The sequence below is a fragment of the Rhinolophus ferrumequinum genome, chromosome 19, assembly GCF_004115265.2.
Source record: "Rhinolophus ferrumequinum isolate MPI-CBG mRhiFer1 chromosome 19, mRhiFer1_v1.p, whole genome shotgun sequence".
Lineage (NCBI taxonomy): Eukaryota > Metazoa > Chordata > Mammalia > Chiroptera > Rhinolophidae > Rhinolophus > Rhinolophus ferrumequinum.
Window position 1 is genome coordinate 6,008,252 of NC_046302.1, and position 21,208 is coordinate 6,029,459.

At 42.0% G+C, this 21,208-nt stretch overlaps 1 protein-coding gene across 2 annotated transcripts in view; it reads right to left on the reverse strand.

Annotated features, from left to right (window-relative positions):
- Window positions 1-524: 524 nt before the first annotated feature.
- Window positions 525-21,208, reverse strand: part of IMPA2 (inositol monophosphatase 2) — a 64,480-nt gene continuing 43,796 nt past the window's right edge. For both annotated transcript variants that reach the window (XM_033087470.1, XM_033087469.1), the window contains 3 exons: window positions 6,652-6,760; window positions 5,775-5,926; window positions 525-4,406 (listed from right to left, as the gene is read on the reverse strand). In XM_033087470.1, coding sequence (XP_032943361.1) covers window positions 4,291-4,406; window positions 5,775-5,926; window positions 6,652-6,760 — 377 coding nt within the window. In that variant the 3' untranslated portion in view covers window positions 525-4,290. The remainder of the gene's footprint in view (window positions 4,407-5,774; window positions 5,927-6,651; window positions 6,761-21,208) is intronic.

Sequence of the window (21,208 nt, forward strand, 5' to 3'; positions counted from 1 at the left end):
TACATTAAGATTTGGCAATCTTACAGTTCCCTAAGAACTCTATACTCTTTCAATATGTAGATGACTTAATGCTTATGTTCTCCTACAAGGGAGGACTCAGAATAGACTTATCTATTACAGTCATTAGCTTGTAAATGCCATAAGGCCTCCAAGGAAAAACTCTAATTCTCAGAAGAGAAGATCCAATACAGGACTTGACTGCAGAAGGCATTTCCCTCTCACCTGAAGAATAAAGACCATCTAAAACTTCCCCAGACCTACAACTAAACAACTAAGGAGTTTGCTTGGATTTGCAGGATTTTGTAAATCTTGGGCTTCAAATTTTTCTCTGACCGCCTCTTCCCTGTATGAGCTTATAGGGAACTCAATTCCAGAGTCCTTAACCTGGGAAGATAATCATAAGCAAGCTTTTAGCTGATTAAAATTAGCCCTGCAATAAACTCCAGCCCTAATATATTAAACCTTTCACCTTATTTGTGCACAAGCATGATTACCAGGCTCTAGGTGTTCTAACACAAGAACACGGAGGAAAACACAGACCTATTACTGTAGCTCATAATCAGACTTAGTAGCCAGAGCATATCCAAACTGTTTGAAAGCAGTAGCCATAGCAGCTAAATTGATGGAAGCCTCAGCTGAGTTGGTATTAGGATAGGACTTGTACTAACAAGTACTTCATACTGTTGAGAGCCTATTAAAGTGATCAGACTCAACATTTCTCAGCAAGTAGACTAACATCTTATGAGACCCTGCTCCTTTCACCTTTAACCTCTGTCTTAAGTGCCACAACTTGCTTAACCCTGCTACCTTACTACTCTTACCTGACAATGGCACCATGACCACCATAACTGTGTAGATACGGTGTCAGTTATTGTCCCCTCACATCGACTTACAGGACATACCATTAGACAACCCAGGCTTGATACGCTTCGTTGATGGGTCCTATGCTAAGAATGCAACAGGAAAATATCAAGCAGGGTATGTTGTAACAACTCAGCTATTGGAAAGGGGATCTCTTCCCCAAGTTAAATCTGCTTAACCAGCAGAACTGCACACACTCACTTAGGCTTGTCAGCTATCCAAAGGAAAATCAGTAAGCATTTACACAAACAGCAGATAAGCCTTTGGGGTGGTCCATGACTTTGGTATGTTATGGAAACAGAGAGTTCCTCACTTCTAGTGGAAACCCAATAAAAAATGGACTCCAAGTAAATTAATTGCTCTCTGCCATTCTATTGCCTAACTGAATTGCAATTATTAAAATTAAAGCTCATTTAATTTTAACTAGAAAAACAGAACCTGCGTATCAAGGACATGTTTTAACAAACTTCCATGGTAAGTCAGCCAGCACTAAAATTGTCCCAATATGCAACTTGAATGAATTCCATAAGATTGTTTCTAGCCAAATTATTTCTAATGTATATATAAGACAAAATCAGGCACCCGAGCTGAAACAACAATGTTGGGGCCAACAAGGGTACAAATTTAATATTAAATGAGGACTCACTGAAGGCCCAAATGGCCTCCTGGTTCTTCCTAAGTCCTTAAAAGTGCCATTACCAAAAGCTCTATATTCTGCAACTCATCATGGCACAGATAAAATGATCAAAATTATGAAAAGGTATTGGTGGAGTGACTACTCCAGGCTTAAAAAACTGGTTTATAACCAACATCTGATTCGTCAAACCCGTAACCCTGGAAAGACTATTAGGTATTAGATCATTCCCGCCACCTACGAGACCATGTGAACACTTACAAGTGGATTTCATTCAATTGCCTCTGTAATAGGTTGTCAGTATGTTCCTGTAATTGTTCTCAGGATGAATTGAAGCTTTCCCATGCAGAAAGGCTGATGCCAAAATCATGGCTAAGAAACTTGTAGAAAATATATTTACTTTATGGGGTATCCCTGGAGAAATCTCCAGTGATAGGGGGAACTCATTTGCAGACAAATAATTAAACAATTAAATAAGGTGCTGCTGATACAATGGCATTACCATTCTTCTTACTGTCCTCAGTCATCTGGTAAAGTCAAACAGACAAATGGTAACTTAAAACTAAAGCTGGCTAGATTAACAGAATCAACTGGACTGCCCTTGCCAAAAATTCTACCATTGGTTTTGATGGCAATTGGATCAACACCCATGGGAAAGCATAAATTAACACCTTACGAACAGGAAGAACTATGCCTTTGATGATAGGACCATATGTGTCTCCTGTACTTATAAATTCCGATGACTCAGTATTGTAAAGCTTTAATGCATTATGCCAAAGAGTATTCAGGTATAGGAAATTTTCCATGATCCTCCTACAGAAGATTGAACTTTCCACAACTTAGAACCTGGAGAGCGGGTCTTCTAGAAACAACACCTAAGAAACATTGCCCTTGAATCTCACTGGAATGAAAAATATCACGTTCTCCTCACTACCCAGATGGCAACCAAACTTCAGAGACTTGAACCTTGGGTCCACAGCTCCCAATTGAAAAGGGCTCCTCCAGACTCTTGAACTGCATACCAGCAGAGATCTAAAGTTAAAACTGACCATGGAAGTTCCTCCCCAGAAGCAGAAGATATCTTGGACAGTTCTTCCAAGATGACGGATGAAGATCTTCATCTCCAATATAAACTCTTTATCCCTTCTGTCTATTTGCTATCTGCTTTTTCTCTCTATTAATGCCTGGGAAGATGACACTACAATTAGGATTTCACAAACAATAGCTACTGCAGGAAACTTAACCGTTGGATTTGTCACGCTAAACCAAAATCAGTATATGAAGAGAGACCCTTTATTCACCCTATAAGTAATTTCACTGGAATCCCAAATGCCACTGTATGCTTAAATTGTTATACAGGCCCCTTTCATAAAGTTGTAATACTAAACCCAATACCCTCTATTTCTTGTCTCAATTTAATACAACCCTGGGAAAATGAGATTTACTGAATATATAAATAAAAGGCACTACAGAGCAGCCAGTGTAAACCAGACAAACCATTTGTAGGCTTGCTGTCAGGTCCATATATTTAGGTGGTCTTTCAATATGTGCTAATACAGTATTTTAGTCTTCGTTAAATGATGCTAAAACCTTTATACCAACCAATGTGTCCATAAATGCTAATACTTATGAGGGAGCCATATATACACCCCCTGGCTACTCCTTTATATGTGAAGGTTTTGGCAATGGTCTCTATTCTTCAGCAACTCATTGTCTTGACAGCTGCAAAATGAAAGAACAATGTGCTCTTGCTGTATTTACTATTCCATTCGTTGTCTCTTCATAATACCTCAGAAACTCAGCATGGGCCCACTCCTCTGAATTTATACTACCAACCAAAGAGAAGTTTATCAGCAGAATGCTAACCCCTCTGGATGGTGTTATCTGGACAGTCCCTTCTTCCTTGGCTTTGAGTTAGTACAAATGACTATGTTATCAGAATCTTATCCTTAACTCTGGCAACCATTCCTGAGTGTATTGCTAAGGCCACAGCTGTACAACAAAAGTCCCTAGGCTCTGTTGCTAAGGTGGTTTTATATCATAGAATTGCTTTAGATTACTTGTTGCCTGAACAAGGAGGAGTCTACCTGGATCAGCTCTTGTATTATGGAAACTCAAATATAAGAAATCAATGAACAAGCTACTTGGCTAAAACAGATTGATACCTCATCAGGTGCATTCTTTGATTTATTTGATACTAACTGGTTTCTTTAGCCTTGGCTAAGGAAAATACTCTGTCTCTAGGTATTATCCTCCTAACAGTCATCATTAGAGTCTTAAACGCCATCTACAGCTGTGGATTTTGGGTGTTGTTTGGGGAAACAGGTGACATACTTATGGAGGGAAACAGATCAGCAGAGCGCCATTATTTTGATTTATTACATTCTGAAGTACCATGGGGGAGGGCCTGAGAACAAGTCTGCTTTATCAGCAGTTCTAAAGCCTTATTACCTGAGATTTGCATTCTGGAAAAAAAATTGAGACTGAATTATCAATTGTCATGAGATTTGGGTTTTGGCCCTGATTGAAGAACCTGTGCTAACCTGGAAAAGGCTATGTGAGATTAAAAAGAGAAACCAACTAAACACCAAATCCCAGTGAAAGACATGGATTTAACCAGAGTCACATGCTTTAGCAGAACACCTCCCTTTGGGATGGTTAGGAATGCAGGAGACACTTGACATGAGTGCAGCCTGCTCAAGGCAACTTCTTCCCCAGGGGATCGGCTGCCAGCTTCAGCATTCCCAGGAAGAACCAGTTCTTGGGTGGCATTTCTCTTTGTCCTCTGTTCCCTTTCACTTCTCATCATCCCGCCCATAGTTAATCGTTTGTAAGGCCTGAGCTATGAGTGTCGCCATTTCTCGGGTGCCTGCAGCAACCACTCTGCAAGACATGAGGTCGAGAGGTCCGCCTGAAGACAGAGAGGGAGGAGAGGGCGCCTGGGTTACTGGAGAGAGCAGAACAGTCCCAGATAACAACTCAGCATGCACACATTCCAAGGCAAACAAAGCTCTAGGACCATGCTCAAGACAGAACCAGTGTGGTCTAGGTGTGAGCTTGGTCAGACACAAGGGATACATCTTTCAGCATCTGCTCTGCCCCAGTATGAGTGCAACGGAGGGCACAGACCAATGCCCTCCAGGAGGCCATGCTGGGAGAATGTAGTCTGAGGTCTAACATTCAGGACTGAGATTCAAATGACTGGTTAGACCAGGACAGGGGAGAGCAGTTCTCAACCTCTGCGCTGCATGGGTGGCACCAGGGACCCCATGAGTTGGCCTTTCTGACTGGCAACCTGATGCGGCTGCTCTGGGGACCAGGCAGCTGGTGGTGGACAATGAAGTCCTGTGTCCTATCCTCTTGGGGAGAAGGAACAGGACTCATGGCCTTGCTGGCGCCCTCTGCGCACACATGGATGCTCATGTGGTTAAATTCAGTGTCAGACTTGTTTTTAATCTGAAAGTAGCCTGCTTGGCCTTGCCATCTAAGGCTGGTAACTCTTCAATTTTATACCTTTCTGATAGTTCAATTAAGGCCTTTCAGAGGAGAAAGGAACAAAGTAGAAATCAAATGACAAAATACCCCTTACACATACCCAATAGTTAAAAGGGAGCCCCAGTGTTTTCGCTAACAAACTTGGGACTAGAAAGCTAGGAGAGAATGGGGTATAAAAGGACTCACCCAGCCTCTGACTGGTTATTCCTAAACATGAGATAAGTGATCTGCTCGAAGCTAAGTGGACGTTAACAGGGGCAGAGATGCTAAGGGATTCACCCTGTGGGGTCAGTCACTGGGACTTCATGACCTTGAAGCAGAAGGAACAGGTCACCTTTTGGATTTATTCTAAAACTTCACAGGGCACCCACACTGTACACGGTGCTGACCCAACACCAAGCTACAGAGCCGTGGAGGGTACCAGCCTCCTCTTCATTGACTGGGGAGCATGATACTTGCTCTGCCAGTTTCATCGGATCTTGTGGGGTTGGAATGTATTTGCTTAGAAAACTGTCAAATGTTATGTAAATGTAAAGTGGTGGTCTGTTCCGATCCAGCCATATATTGTGACCCTAGGGTCTATTTTCATGCCTAGATGCATAGAACAGGAAGGCAAGAAGTGCGGGAAGGTGTTGGCCTACTGCTTTTCCAAGGCCCTCGCCTGGTCTCTCACCAGTAGACTCTGAGGAAGTGGGGGATATTCAGTCTGGAAGCGTTACTCAGTCTAGTCTCTGCTGTTGTATCCCTGGGGACCGAGAGTGGGCCAAGGGTCAAAGGGGATCACCTGAGGTGTCCATCACGATGCCCCCCGCTTCTCTGATGATGACGGTGGCGGCGGCCAGGTCCCAGCAGTGCAGGCCAAACTGGTAATAGGCATCTGCGGCCCCCGAGGCTAAGTGGCAGAGAGCCAATGTGGAGCTCCCGATTACTCGGACCCTGGAGGAGAGGGAAGAGAGCAATGCACGTGTGAGTGGCACTGTGTGCAAGGTGGATTGTTCTTAAATAGTGTGCATGCTTACTTCATCCAAAATCATCCCCTCTGCTGGGCATTTCCAGTCATCAGAAATGAGCCACAGGGCTTCTACCAACAAGCTCTAGATTCAACATCTAGCGCCCAATGCAGCACTGTCCAGTAGAACTTTCTGCGATGATGGAAACATTCTGCACTGTGGTAGCCACTAGCCACCTGTGTCTCCTGGGCACTTCAAATATATTTTTTAACTCTACTGAACTCTAACTTAAATTTAAATCACCTCATGTGGCCAGTAGCTACAGCACAGACCTAGAGGGAGGACAGGAGATAAGGAGGATTGACTTGGATTTATTTTTCTAAATGTTTACTGGAGGAAGTTCATTTAGGAGGGCTCTAAGGACATACAGGATTTGCTGGGTGGGTGGCTTGAGATCAGTTCCTTGGTTTTTCAAAGCTGCTCAGAAAGGCACAAGGTCCCCTGTCTGTTTTCTAACAGCTGGCTGCATGAACTCGCATACTGGACAATGCAGAACCACGTGACCCCTTGGGCCACAGCACAAGCTGTGTGTGTTCTTGCTCCTGTCGCAGGGATCTTTTCCTCTTTCAGTCCCTGGGGAGTCTGTAGCAAGACTGTGTTTGTCACTTTCCCTCTTGGCCCCACGGTGTTCCAGGAACTGAAGAGTCATACCCATGAGCTTTGGCGTGGAGTAACCTCTCCATGTTGCTCAGGAACAGTTTCAGAGTAGCAGGGTCACGTTTGGGACCAATTTCTGTTAGAACCAAGGCCTTTGAAAGATCTGTAATAGAAAGAATGTCCCATAATCAGAAAAACGAAGTCTTGGTTCTAACTGAATAGTCCGGGTTTTCCCTGAAGCAAACTTCAAATATCAGCCTCTTATTCCTTCTAGAATCTTTTGAGTGGTTTTTGCTATAAAGTTTTTCTGATAGCTATGTTGAAAAATAAGGACGTAGTAAGAGAGAGAAACAAATCCACACACTATCCCATCATCATTCCTTCAAAGCCACTTTCTGATTCAGATTTCAGAGGGAGCATATTTTTCAGTTTTCTCTCTTTTCAGGAACAGTTAGCATGAAGAACCAGGTTCTTCCAGAAGAACCTGGAAGAGTTTGGTGCCTTATGAAAATCACCATCATTCAATCACAGATAAAAACAAAATGACTCCAAAGTGGGATGGCCCAATGTCTGAAGAAAAAAATGCCTTATCAAATAAAAATATCTTTACAAAACTTTTCTCTAACTGCTGTGACCACAGAGATGGAAATATCATCCCTGTGGAAAAAGCAACTTTGAAGTAGTATCTTTGGAAAGGGAGTCCTGAAGAGTAACCCTCTCAGCATAATGGTTGACACTGGTGCTGTGTGGCCTCAGCACAGAGCGGTGAGATGCTTACACCAACCCCACAGTTCCTGTGATGGGAGTGGTGGGCTGCCTGTGCCAGGAAGCCAGCCCATGGGCCTGGGGGAATGTGACCGGGCTCCCTTCCTGTGCCTGACTCCCTGGTGGGGGACAAGCAGCTTGTCCTTGCTTTGCCACACACCCAAACACAACCAAATGTAGTCTGTCATGTCTCATCAGGCCCGTTGATCAGGCATGATCAGCCATACCAGATGTGTTCAGATAGCAGAACACTCCATGAAGTGGGGGGAACACACACTCCACAAGTTATTTCACTTAGTGGGCCGAATCCCATGTCGACATCTGCAAAGTCATCTCTCATTGATGGACCAGATGATCAGTGAGAAGGCACTCTCTTCTCAGAGAGAATCTAAACCCTTTCCCCCCTTTTCTTAAATCAGAGGCGCTCATTTTATACTTTAAACACTTTCCGAAAACCACTTGGCTCCACACCAAAGCTACCTGCCTCTGGGAGGTCTGAATCATTCCTCCAGGCACACCCAGCACCAATGCTGAGCTCATGCGCCTCCCATGCGTCTGTGGGTGCACTGGGCAGTGCCCACAACAAGGGACGAGGGGGCTGGGCAGCTCGAGGGTCTCCATGAACAGGCCCCAGTTAACCCTGCCAAACTTTAACTCCTAACCCCACCCTCCCTGGGCTGCAAATTGAGATGGCATTTTCTCTGGGGAAAATGGACTTCTTTTGAAGAAAAACACATTAACAGAGCCAAGCACAGTAGGTACTCAATACAGTTATTGAAGGAATGAATGATTTCCCTCAAACACTGGCATTAAGGAAACATTGATAAGAGTCTTGTTATTTGGGTTTGTTTGTTAAATTGCTAGTGGTTTAAAATTTAGGGGAGGAGGTTTTGAATGAAGTAGAATTTTGTTGGCTCGCCTAAGAATCTAATCACTATGTACAACACTATTTTGGGTGGAATGAATTCTGAATTATAAATATTTAGTTTAAAACACTCTTTTGAATAATAACACATTGTAATTTGCGGAGTGCCCATTAACTTAAAAAAGAAATTAGATCGTGTGCGTGTGATTTTCACCAGGGAAAACAAAGAGGCAGGATGAGTTGTTTCAGAGGAGGACACGGAGCAAAAGGGAGTAAAGCAACAATGGCAACTTGCCTAATCTTCCTTCTCATTTCCTTACCTAACTTCAAATCTTACATGCATCCACACGTGTACATGAAGATCATATTTTTAAAAACAGTTTTATAGGTTATTCTGTTTGTTTGCTCTTTTGATATAACATTATATCGAGTATACCTTTTACCATGTTCCGTATTTGTAACGAGTGAACGCTATTCTACGCAATGGAAGAATTGGTTTAACCATCCTCCACACAGGATCATTCTCAATGCTTGTTATTATAAACAATGCTATCTCTTTCTATATACGTTTGTGCAGTCACGTTGATATATTTTCAGGTAAGATTAATAGAAGTGGGATTTCTGAATGAAAGAGTGCGCATATTTTAGAATTTGATAATTAAAGAAGACATTGAAGATTTCCTCCCAGAAAGTAGAAAGCTGGTCATTTGATTTCTATCAGTAGATAAACACCTACTTTTTTTTTAATTTTTTTTTTTATTTATTGGGGTGATAATTGTTAGTAAAATTACATAGATTTCAGGTGTACAATTCTGTATTACATCATCTATAAATCCCATTGTGTGTTCACCACCCAGAGTCAGTTCTCCTTCTATCTCCATATATTTGATCCCCCTTACCCTCGTCTCCCACCCCCCAACCCCCTTACCCTCTGGTAACCACTAAACTATTGTCTGTGTCTATGAGTTTTTTTTTTTTTTTTTTTTTTTTTTTACTTAGACGTTTATCATTTATATCCCTCACACTGTGGACCCCCCACCCCCCATCCACTATCTCTCTGACATCGCACCGAGCCATCCCATTTCTACTATCTCTACTCCCAATGCTGTACTCTGCCTCTTGTAAATGTATACATACCTATATATACACACATATATATATAATATTATAGTTGGCATTCATTATTGTTCAGCTTCAGGTGTACAGTGCAGTAAACACCTACTTTTAATCAGGTTCATAGGACATGACTACGCCTTCTGTTCTTATTAGAGAGAGGGGCTGGATGTAGAGTGACTAGAGGGAAAAGTCCCAAGAGTGCCAGCCTAGACAAGCAGATACCCCCACATACAGGGCTGATACAGGAAGAGAAGGAATTTTCAAACTAAGTGCCACTGGGCTATTTCATAAGAGAAATTAGCAAAGTGTTAGAAACAGTAATTGCTCACATTTACCAAGCCCTTACTCTCTTCCAGACACGTCCATGTATGCTTTCATTCCTCTATCACATTCGCTATCTCACTGCCTTTGTTTCACATCTGAGGAGACCAAGCTTAGAGAAGTGACCTGCATGAGGTCATACAGCCCTTAAGTGGTGAGGCCCAGACTTAAACTCAAGCACGAGTGATGATTATGTGAAGAAAGAGTTTCTTCCCATAATTTTAAATTTCTGAATAGATATCTCTGTACCCAGTTCCTTGCTCTTCTTCTAGCTGCAATGTACCTATTCTTTCTCACTCTTGCTAACATATTTTTTCCCAAATGAAATTTAGAACAGAATAAAAAGGAAGTCTGAGTGCTGCCACCTACAGGCAAAATGCTTTGTTTTATTTTGCCTCATAAAAAAATGTAAAAACTACAATCTCTTTTACTTACCAGCTTCTTATATTATGATTATTTCTAGTTATCCACAATTACTATGGTTTTTGCATTTTATTACCATGTATCCTATATTTATAATATTTTAGTTCTTAAATAAATGCTAATATGTTTAAAATTTGAAATATTCTGTGTCTTTATGGGTATGTCTGTGGGAAATGGACAGCTATTGCTTAATGGGTACAGAGATAAAAGTTTCGGAAATAGATAGTAGTGATGGTAGCACAACATTGCAAATATAATTAGTGCCACTAAATTATACAGTTAAAATGGTTAAAATGGCAAATTTTGTTATATTTTACCACAATTAAAAAAAATCTAATAGATTTTGAAGTAGGGCATCTGTATCAATAAACAGATTTTAGGGTGAAAAAACAGTCTGTGACTTCCAACAGTTTAAAAACTCTTTTTGAGCAAAGTTAAAATACTCAATATCAAAGTACACTGTTGTCTTAAGAGAAATTTTACAACTTAATAGCAAGAGAAGCAAGTCTCATGTAAATATTGAAATATATACTAATGGAGAAAAAGGCGACTGCTTTAAAATCTGGACAATATCCCCTCTGCACATCAGCTGGTTTTGCTAAATGTAAAGCTCCTGTGACAACGCTTATGCCAGCATATATTTTTATACACGTGTCCTAATTCTTTCAGACATCTCATAGACCGTTAAGATTTTTTCATATGAATATTCGTTAAGAGCTATTCATATGAAATAAAATTTAACTTTATTTAACTTATAAATATAAGTACCAAGAACAAGACTGGTGGTTGGGGTAGAAGTAGGGAGAGAGGGAGTGGGGGAGAGTGCTTCATGGCTACAGGGTTTTACCTTGGAGAGTGCAAAAATGCTCAGCATTCTGAATGTATTGCCACTGAATTGTTCACTTTAAAATGGTTAATTTCAGGGCGGTTGGATGGCTCAGTTGGTTAGAGCGCAAGCTCTGAACAACAGGGTTGCTGGTTCAATTTCCACATGGGCCAGTGAGCTGTGCCCTCCACAACTAGATTAAAGAGAACGAGCTGGTGCTGAGCTGCTGGAGGGGTGGCCGGATGGCTCAGTTGGTTAGAGTGTGAGCTCTCAACAAAGAGGTTATCTGTTCAAGTCCCACATGGAATGGTGGGCTGCGATCCCTGCAGCTAAGTTTGAAAATGGCAAGTGGACTTGGAGCTGAGCTGCGCCCTTCACAACTAGATTGAAGGACCACGACTTGGAGCTGATGGGCCCTGGAGAAACACACTGTTCCCCAATATAAATTAAAAAGAAAACACACAAAAAAACAAACGGTTAATTTCACATTCTTTGACTTTCACCTCAATAAATTATTTTTTAAAAACAAAACAAGTAATTTGTAAAAAAAGAGTATTGTTTAGAATCCTAGGAAAGACAGAATTGGAAACCTATGTAGTAACCATGTAGAGAGAACCTCTCCCAACCCCCTCCGATAAAAACAGACAGAACAACTAGGAGAGCAACAAACAAAATTATAGATGTCATCTCCAAAAAAACTATATTGACAAGGTGTACCAAACCCCAAAACACAATGGGTGGAGCAAACTTCCAACAGCTAACTGACCGTGTGGCATCATGGTATCAGGAAAAAAGAGAGAAGCACCGAGCATCTATTGGACCTGAGAACAGGAGAACCTCACAATCACTAACAGCCACTCACGGGAAACCAGTTTGGGCCAATGTGAGAAGAGCTGTGCGCACATCAATTCATGGGTCCCTGACATGGGGTGCGAAGTCAGGTCTGAAGGTAGAAACCTGACCAGCCCTCTGATCTCTTTTAAGTGACTTACCAGGGCCTCTTAGGGCAGGTCCCAGTTCTGAGTAGAAATGTATGGGAGTGAATTCCAAGTTCACTAGATGGAATAACAGGGGCAACGGAAAGAGAACTGATCCAGATTACAGTGAAAGAGGGGAACAGGGCCAAAAAAAAAAAAAAAAAAAAAATCTAAGGACAAAGCCAATTTTTTGGACACTTCAGAAACACAGAAGAGGGAGCTCTAGAGCTGTGAAACTACAAAAACTGTCTTGACTAACCCAGCCCTCCCAACTCCAAAGTTCAGGAATATAGATTTCTAGTAGAAATAAGTAAAAGAAAAAGAATCATGGTTGAATTCCATACACAATTATCATAAAAAAAATCAGGAGCAGAAAAATATCTCTCCAATCAAAGAATGCCAGAAAGACTGGTCCACAAAACAGATGTAGCTTTATGTAAAAGAAATAAAAAATATATGAAAGAACAGTGTAACTCAAAAGTAGAGGGTCTGGATGAAAAAGGGGCCACATACTAAACCTGACAACCACAGGTTTAGTATGTGGAGGCCCACATGGTGGGCCCTACAAAGTCAGAGATCAAATTTAACCACGTAGGATGGTCTGAACATAAGAATTCCGAACTAAAAGAGGATCATGGGCGGTAGTCACATCCTTGGCCTGTAGCTTCCTTGACAAAGGTCAATCTTTACCTTAAGTGAGCATATTTATTGTCTCCTGCATCTAAGATAACATAACCTTGGAATGTCAGAGTAATCCTTTTTCCCAGGCCCCTCAGGGCATAGCCCACTGCACCAGAGCGTGAGACCACAGAACCTCTCATTGTTCTCTTGTTCCCCGAATATCATCTCTATGTGTTATAAATATTAATTATTAACTATCCTGTACCCACCAATGTAAAAGTACGTGTCTCTCCATTTTACTTTTTATCCAATCCCAGAGATTTACCCGCTTTGTTTTCTCCCACCCCCTTAATCTACCACCAATGGATTTCATGTAACCCTCCTTATGTCTCCTCCTTTAATTTTAATTATAAAATAAGCCGCAAAACTGCCATTCTCCAGAGCATTTTTTAAATCCATTGATATTTTGCTTCCTGGTAATTGTCATCAGTTTGGCTCAAATAAACTCATTAAACTTCTCTACAGGTTTGGACGTTTCTTATGTCAACAAGAGGATAGAACATAGGAAAGAATCAGAAAACTTTTCAGTCCAGATGATTAGACTAAATGAATACAGAATGAATAAACACAATACACCATGCTTTACAAGAAATAGACATGAAAAAGAGATTCTTCTTTTTTTTTAAGAGAAAGCTTATGAGTTTGAGCCAAACTGACGACAATTGCCAGGAAGCAAAATTCCGACAGTTTGAGAAAATGCTCCTGAAAAAGAGATTTTTAAAAATTGAAAAAAACCCCACAAATCTTAGTGACTTAAAATGATACAAAATTAGGTCCAAGGTGGCAGATTAGGTACATGCTATTCCTACTACACCTCAGGATCACACCAAAAATCATAAGAACAATCAACCTCCAGAATCATCTGAACACTAAAGAGAACCTCTACAACTAAGGATATAAAGAAGAGGCCACATCAAGTCTGGCAGGAGGAGCAGAGATGAGAAACAGGCTGACCCCAAATCCACAGATAGAGGTTGAATGCCGGAAGGGACACTTTGGTGGCAGAGGTCCTCCCTGAAGAGAGAGGTGTCCCCCAGCCCCATGCGGGGCTCTCCAGCCCAGGGCTCCTGTGCCAGGAAGAGGAGTTCCCACAGCATCTGATAGTGAAAATCAGCGAAGACTCTGTCTGCCCTCCCAGTGGGGCAGAAGGCAGCTGGAAACCCAGACGGTCTCTTGTAGAGCTGGCACAGGGACTCGCTTGCTCGCAGAACTCACCTGCTCTCTGGTGGAAGGGGTGACAGCTTGGGAGGCCCAGGGATATGCAGGGAAGGACTGAATTGAGTGGTTTCAGTGTGGGAGCTGGAGGGATGGCAGCCATTGTTGTCCCTGTGTGGCGCCTGATACACATGTGGCTTATGGAGCGGGGGGGGGGGGGGGGGCGGGAGGGAGGAAGAGGGGTGGCATCTTTGCAGGTTTAAGCCCTCCCCCAAAGGGCCAAGTCTGAGACTGCATTGGTCTTGTGGAATCTGCGTGTGTGCACTGCCTTCATGGTGTCCTGGTTCCCCGCCCTCCGCACAGCTGGTACTATATTACCTGGGAAACTCTTGACTGCTAGGCTGCTGGCCCTGCCACACAGGCTGCAGAAGCCTGTTTAAAGCAGGCGGAGGGCCTGTGGTGGCCCAGGAAACATTTGCTGGTGGGCAGTAACCCAAGACTGGGGCTGCAGCGTGCAGTGTAGACAGGTGGTAGCAGGCCTGAGATTTAACTGACTTTGTAAAAACCACTGACACCCCTTAGCTCCCTGGAACCTCACCCCGCCCACCTAGAGCTGCATCACCAGGGATACTCTGTGCACCAGGGATACTCTGTTGCGCCCATGTGGCCATCCCTGCCCCCACAAACTGTGGAGGAGGTTTTTTACTGTAGATTTTGATGGTGGACAGTGACACCAAATCTGTGCCACAGCTACTTGGGAGCAGCTCTCAGGAATTTGCAAACTTGAGGCTGGCTGTAGTGTTCTCGAGGACACTGTGCAAGGTAGTCACAGGCCGGGCACTGGCAATAAGAACTGAATCGGCATTAACTTTGTAAAAACCACTGGTCATGTCTTGTGATTCCCTTGAAGTCCACCCCGCCCAGCTAGTGCCGAATTACTGAGGGCACCTTCAACACCAGGTCAACTAGCCAAGCATGCGCCCCTAAGGATGCTTTTTCAACAACTGGGCATTACAGGAAGCTAGCTGGAGGGTGGCAATAGGCGTAGGATATCTGAACCTTTTGCTAAGCTGCCTCAGGCCCACTATTGATAGCAGTCACCTCAGTTCACAGCAAAGCCACCCACACATACCTCCAGGTCCAGTACAGGCAGCAGCAAACCACATACAGCTTTGAGGCTCCTATCAACAAATAGCGGTGGGCTGGTAACAGGCAAGGTTGAAATTGCCCTGCACGGGAGCCCCACCCAAGAGACACCGGAAACAACACACCCAGAGGCCAGCCTCAGACCACACCAGAGCACTACCTGGTTAGCCCCACAAGCGGCATACCCAAAGGGGGTGGGTCTCAACAGGCACAAGAGCCGCAGGGGTGAAGCCTCCTCTGAGGGGTCAACCCCCACAGAGCAGCTCATACACTGTGGGCGTAGCCAATCCTCACAGTTAGTCAGCCTGGGAGCCAGTCCCACCCACTGACAGGCCAAAAGCAATCAAGGCTCAAGCACAACAGGAGAACACACTCTACACACAAGGGACACTCCTGGAACACGCACAGGAGACTATGGAGACTGTGCAATTGGACCACACAGGACACATACTACATAAGGCGACCTAGTAAAGACTGAGAGACATAAGAGATCAACCTAATACATAGAAGCAAATACAGAGCAGCAGCCAGAATGAGAAAACAAAAAAACATGTCCCAAATAAGAGAACATGAAAAACCTCCAGAATAGGAACTGAATGAAATGGGGGCAACCCACCTACGAGAGACAGTTTAAAACACTGATTATAAAAATGCTTAAGGAGCAGTGACATCATAGGAATGGCGGCAGCAAGGTGGTCTTCTTGAGTTCTCCTACAAAACTTACCACAAATTGAACATCTATAACCCATCAAAGGACTCTCTGATCATCACACAGAACAGCTAAGAGACTCGTACGAAGGTGGGCAAGCTGGGCGAGCAGGGGAAGAGGGAAGGAAGCGGAGTGGAAATGCAGCCTGCATCCAGGACTGCGGAGATGCAGGGGGTCCCAGGACATAACAGAGACCACAAGAGTCAGGAGGTGGGCTCTTTCCCTGTGTCCCACAGCTGATTTCTCCTGCTGAGAGAGCAGCACATCCAGTCTTTGCGGCAGTAACCTCAGCTGAGACCTCCAGCTGGGCCCTAGGTCAGACAAAGGACAAAAACTCCATACCTGGGCCCCTCCCCCTACTCTCCCAATCCTATCCCTGCCCTTCCAGTGACTCAAGCAGCCCCTGAACTGAGGAGTAGTGTCAGATTACAGAGGAGCAGTAGCACTCAGGATCTGGGAGGACCCAGTTTGCAGCTGCTGTGACCCAGGGAAGAGGCTGGGAAGAATATGCCACTGCTGGGCTGGGAGAGAGAAGACCCCTGCATCCCCAGCCCCCACCTTTTCTGGCCTGCCTAGGGCAGGGCAATTACAACTGTGGAGACACACCCAGGGGTCAGCAGCTGGTGAAAGAGGCAACTCTGAGCTTTCAGCAGCTCAGAAATCTCATGCCCTACACACACACACACACACACACACACACACCCCGAAGAAGTACCCCCAGACTAAGGAGACCAGGGCACGGGGCTGGTTATGGCACTCTCAGTGCGCATATTTGCAGGCAAGAGCAGAAACTGCACTGACTTTGTAAAATTTACCATCCAGACCCCATAGCCCCTCTCATCTAGAACTGCAGTCCCAGGGTCAATCTGGGTACCAAGGGGGCGGCTTTGCCTGCACAAGACGCAGAGGACTCTGGTACAGCAGAGGACAACCTGGAGATTACTTGGTGGGCATAGGCCAAGGCTGGTGCTGCTTTTTTTGTCTTGTTTTGTTTTTGAATTTTTTATATTTTTGCCTGTGCTGAGTGTGGATTATTAGTTGTTTTTCACACGTGAATGTATCTGTTTTTTTCTTTGTTGTTACTGTTGTTGTTGTGCTTGGTGATTTCCTTTGTTCTGAAATTGCCCTACACCAGGGCCCAGCCCAAGAGGCACAAGATTCAACACACCCAGAGGCAAACTCCAGACCAAACCAGAGTACTACCGGGTTTGACCTACAAGTGACACACCCAGAGGGAATTCTCTATAGGCACAAGAGCACATAGGGACCAAGCCTCATTTGAGCAGTCCACCCTCACGCAGCAGAAAATCCTGCTGTGTGCAGAGGCAAGTCTCACAACTAGTGAGCCTAGGAGTCAATCCCACCTAGTGACAAGCCAAAAGCAATTAGAGCTCAACTTTAACAAGACAATATACACAACACACGGGTCACCTTTGTAGCACACGCACAGTAGAATAGGGAAGTGGTGCAAGTCAAATATAAAGGACGTATACTACATAAGATAACCCAGCAAAAACTAAGAACCCTAAGGATCTATCTAATACATAAAGCAAACTAGAGAGTCAGCCAGAATGGGGAAACAATGAAACATGTCCCAAATAAAAGAACAGAAGAAACCTCCAGAATTGGAACAAAATGAAATACAGGTAACCAACCTATCAGAGACAGAGTTCAGAACACTGATAATAAGAATGTTTAAGGAGCACAGTGATGACATAAAGAGGGACAGAGAAATCATAATGAACAACCAGTTATGACTAGAGAATACAATAACTGAAACAAAGAACTCACTTGAAGGAATTAACAGCAGGTTAGATGAGGCAGAGGATCGAATCAGCGACTTAGAAGACAAGGTAGCAGAGATCACCCAAATGGAACAACATAAAGAAAAAAGAATAAAAAACAATGAAAATGGTTTAAAAGAGACCTCTGGGATAGCACCAAGCGCAACAACATGTGCATCATAGGAATACTAAAAGGTGAAGAGAGGGAGGAAGGGATTGAGAACGTATTTGAAGTAATAATACTGAAAACTTCTCTAATCTGGTGAAGGAAACCGACATACAAGCCCAGGAAGTGCAGAGAGTTCCAACCAGCATAAACCCAAACAGGTCCACACCAAGACACATTATAGTTAAAATGGCAAAGGTTAAAGACAAAGAGAGAATCCTAAAAGCAGCAAGAAAAAGATAGAGGGTTACATACAAGGGAACTCCTATAAGACTATCAAATGACTTTTCTAAAGAAACATTGCAGGCCAGGAGAGAGAGGCAGGAGGTACTCAAAGTGATGAAAAACAAAGGCCTACAACCTAGATTGGTTTATCCAGCAGCAAGGCTATCATTTAAAATTGAAGGAGAGATAAAGAGCTTCCCAGAAAAGAATAAGCTAAAGGAATTTATTACCACCAAGCCAGCATTGCAGGAAATATTAAAAGGGCATCTGTAAGCAGAAGAAAGATGAAAATAATCTAACTACAAATAAAAAAAATGGCAATAAATAGGTATCTATCAATAATCACTTTAAATGTAAATGGATTAAATGCTCCAATCAAAAGACATAGGATGGCTGAGTGGACAAGAAAGCAAGACCCTTCCATATGCTGTATACAAGAGACTCACCTCAGATCAAAAGACACACACAGGCTGAAAGTGAAGGGTTGGAGTAAGATATTTCATGGAAATGGAAAAGAGAAAAAAGCTGGAGTTGCAATACTTATATCTGACAAGATAGACTTTAAAATGAAGAATATATTAAAAGACAAAGATGGGTACTACATAATAATAAAGGGATCGATCTGACAAGAGGACATAACCCTAGTAAACATCTATGCACCCAACATAGGAGCACCTAAATATATAAAACAGATATTGACTGACATAAAGACAGAGATCAACAGTAACACTATCATTGCAGGTGACTTCAACACACCTCTGACAACAAGGGACACGTCTTCCAGTCAGAAAATCAATATGGAAACAACGGCCTTAAATGACACATTGGACCAGCTGGATTTAATCGATGTTTTCAGAGCATTTCACCCCAAAGCTGCAGAATACACGTTCTTGTCAAGCGCACATGTAACATTTTCCAAGATAGACCACATGTTAGGCCACAAAACAAGTCTTCATAAATTTAAGAAAACTGAAATCATACCACTTGTCTTCTCTGACCACAGTGCTATGAAATTAGAAATCAACTACAGGAAAAAAACTGGAAGACACACAAATACACGGAGGCTGAATAAAATGTTACTAAATAATGATTGGGTCAACAAAGAGATCAAGGCAGAAATCAAAATATATTTCGAGACAAACGAAAATGAATACACGACGACCCAAAAATCTACGGGATGCAGTGAAAGCAGTCCTAACCGGGAAATTCATAGCAATGCAGGCCTACCTAAAGAAAAACCACTAATCAACAGTTTATCTTCACACTTAAGGGATCTAGAAAAAGAACAGAATAATAAGCCCAAAGGGAGTACAAGGAAGGAGATAATGAAGATCAGAATGGAAATAAATGAAATAGAAACCAAAAAAACAATACAAAAGATCAACGAATCCAAGAGCTGACTTTTCGAGAAGATAAACAAAATCAACAAACCTTTAGCCAGACTCATCAAAAAAAAGAGAGGACCCAAATTAATAAGATCAGAAATGAAAGAGGTGCAGTGACAACAGACACCACAGAAATACAAAAAATTTAAGAAATTACTATGAGTAACTATATGCCAACAAATTTGACAATCTGGAAGAAATGGACAATTTTCTAGAGGCATACAACCTTCCAAGGCTAACTCAAGAAGAAACGAAAAAGACTGATTACCATCAGGGAAATTGAATCAGTAATCAACAAGCTCCCAACAAAGAAAAGCCCTGGACCAGATGGCTTTATAGGTGAATTTTACAAAACATTCAAAAAAAAATTATCATACATTTGCCTTAAACAATTCCAAAACATCCAGAAGGAGGGAAGGGTCCCAAACACTTTTTATGAGGCCACTATCAGCCTGATCCCCAAATCAGACAAAGACACCACAAAAAAAGAAAACTACAGGCCGATATCCCTAATGAACATTGAGGCAAAAATCCTCAACAAAATATTAGCGAACAAAATTCAGCAATACATTAAAAAGATCACACACCATGATCAAGTGGGATTCATTCCTGGTATGCAAGGGTGGTTCAACACCCACAAATCAATTAATGTGATACACCACATTAACAAAATGAAAAATAAAAATCATATGATCATATCAATGGATGCAGAAAAAGCATTTAACAAAATCCAGCAGCCATTTATGATAAAAACTCTTCAGAAAGTGGGAACAGAGGAACCATTTCTCAACATAATAAAGGCCATATATGATAAACCCACAGCTAACATCATACTCAATGGGGAAAAGCTAAAACCATATCCCTTAAGATCAGGAATAATGCAAGGTTGCCCACTTTCTCCACTTCTATTCAATATAGTGCTGAAAGTACTAACCAAAGCAATCAGACAAGGAATAAAAGGCATCCAAATTGGTAAGGAGGAAGTAAAATTGTCATTATATGCAGATGACATAATATTATATATAGAGAACCCTGAAGACTCCACCAAAAAACTATGAGAACTGATAAATGAATTTAGTAAAGTAGCAGGATACAAAATTAATATTCAGAAATCAGTTGCATTTTTATATACCAATAATAAAATATCAGAAGGAGAAATTAAGAAAACAACTCCATTTACAATTACTTCAAAGACTGTAAAATACCTGGGAATAAATTTAACCAAAGAAGTAAAAGATCTGTACTCAGAAAATTGTAAGACACTGAAGAGAGAAATTAAAGAAGATACAAATAGATGGAAACACATACCATGCTCATGGATAGAAAGAATTAATATCGTTAAAATGTCCATACTGCCTAAGGCAATATACAGATTCAACGCAATTCCCATCAAACTACCAAGGACATTTTTCACAGGAACAGAACATATAATCCTAAAATTTATATGGAACCATAAAAGACCCCGGATAGCCTTGGCAATCTTGAGAAATAGGAACAAGGCCACAAAGCAAGAGGCATCACAAAATCTGATATCAAATTATACTACAAGGCTATAATCAAAACAGCATGATATTGGCATAAAAACAGACACATAGATCAATGGAACAGAATACAGAACCCAGAAATAAATTAATGCCTATATGGTCATTTAATCTATGACAAAGGAAGCAAGAATTTACATTGGTGTAAAGACAGTCTATTTAATAGATGGTGCTGGGAAAACTGGACAAATACATGCAAAAAAATGAAACTGGACCACCTTCTTATGCCATATACAAGAATAAACTCAAAATGGATTAAAGACTTAAATATTAAGACCCGAAACCATAAAACTCCTAGAAGAAAATATAGGAACTAAACTCTTAGACATTATCCTTAGTAACATTTTTACTGATATATCCCCTCAGGCAAAGGAAACAAAAGAAAAAATAAACAAATGGGACTAGATCAAATTAAAAAGTTTTTTCACAGCAAAGGAAACTATCAACAAAACAAAAAGACATCTTACTAAATGTGAGAAGATATTTACCAATAATAGATCTGATAAGGGGTTAATATCCAAAATTT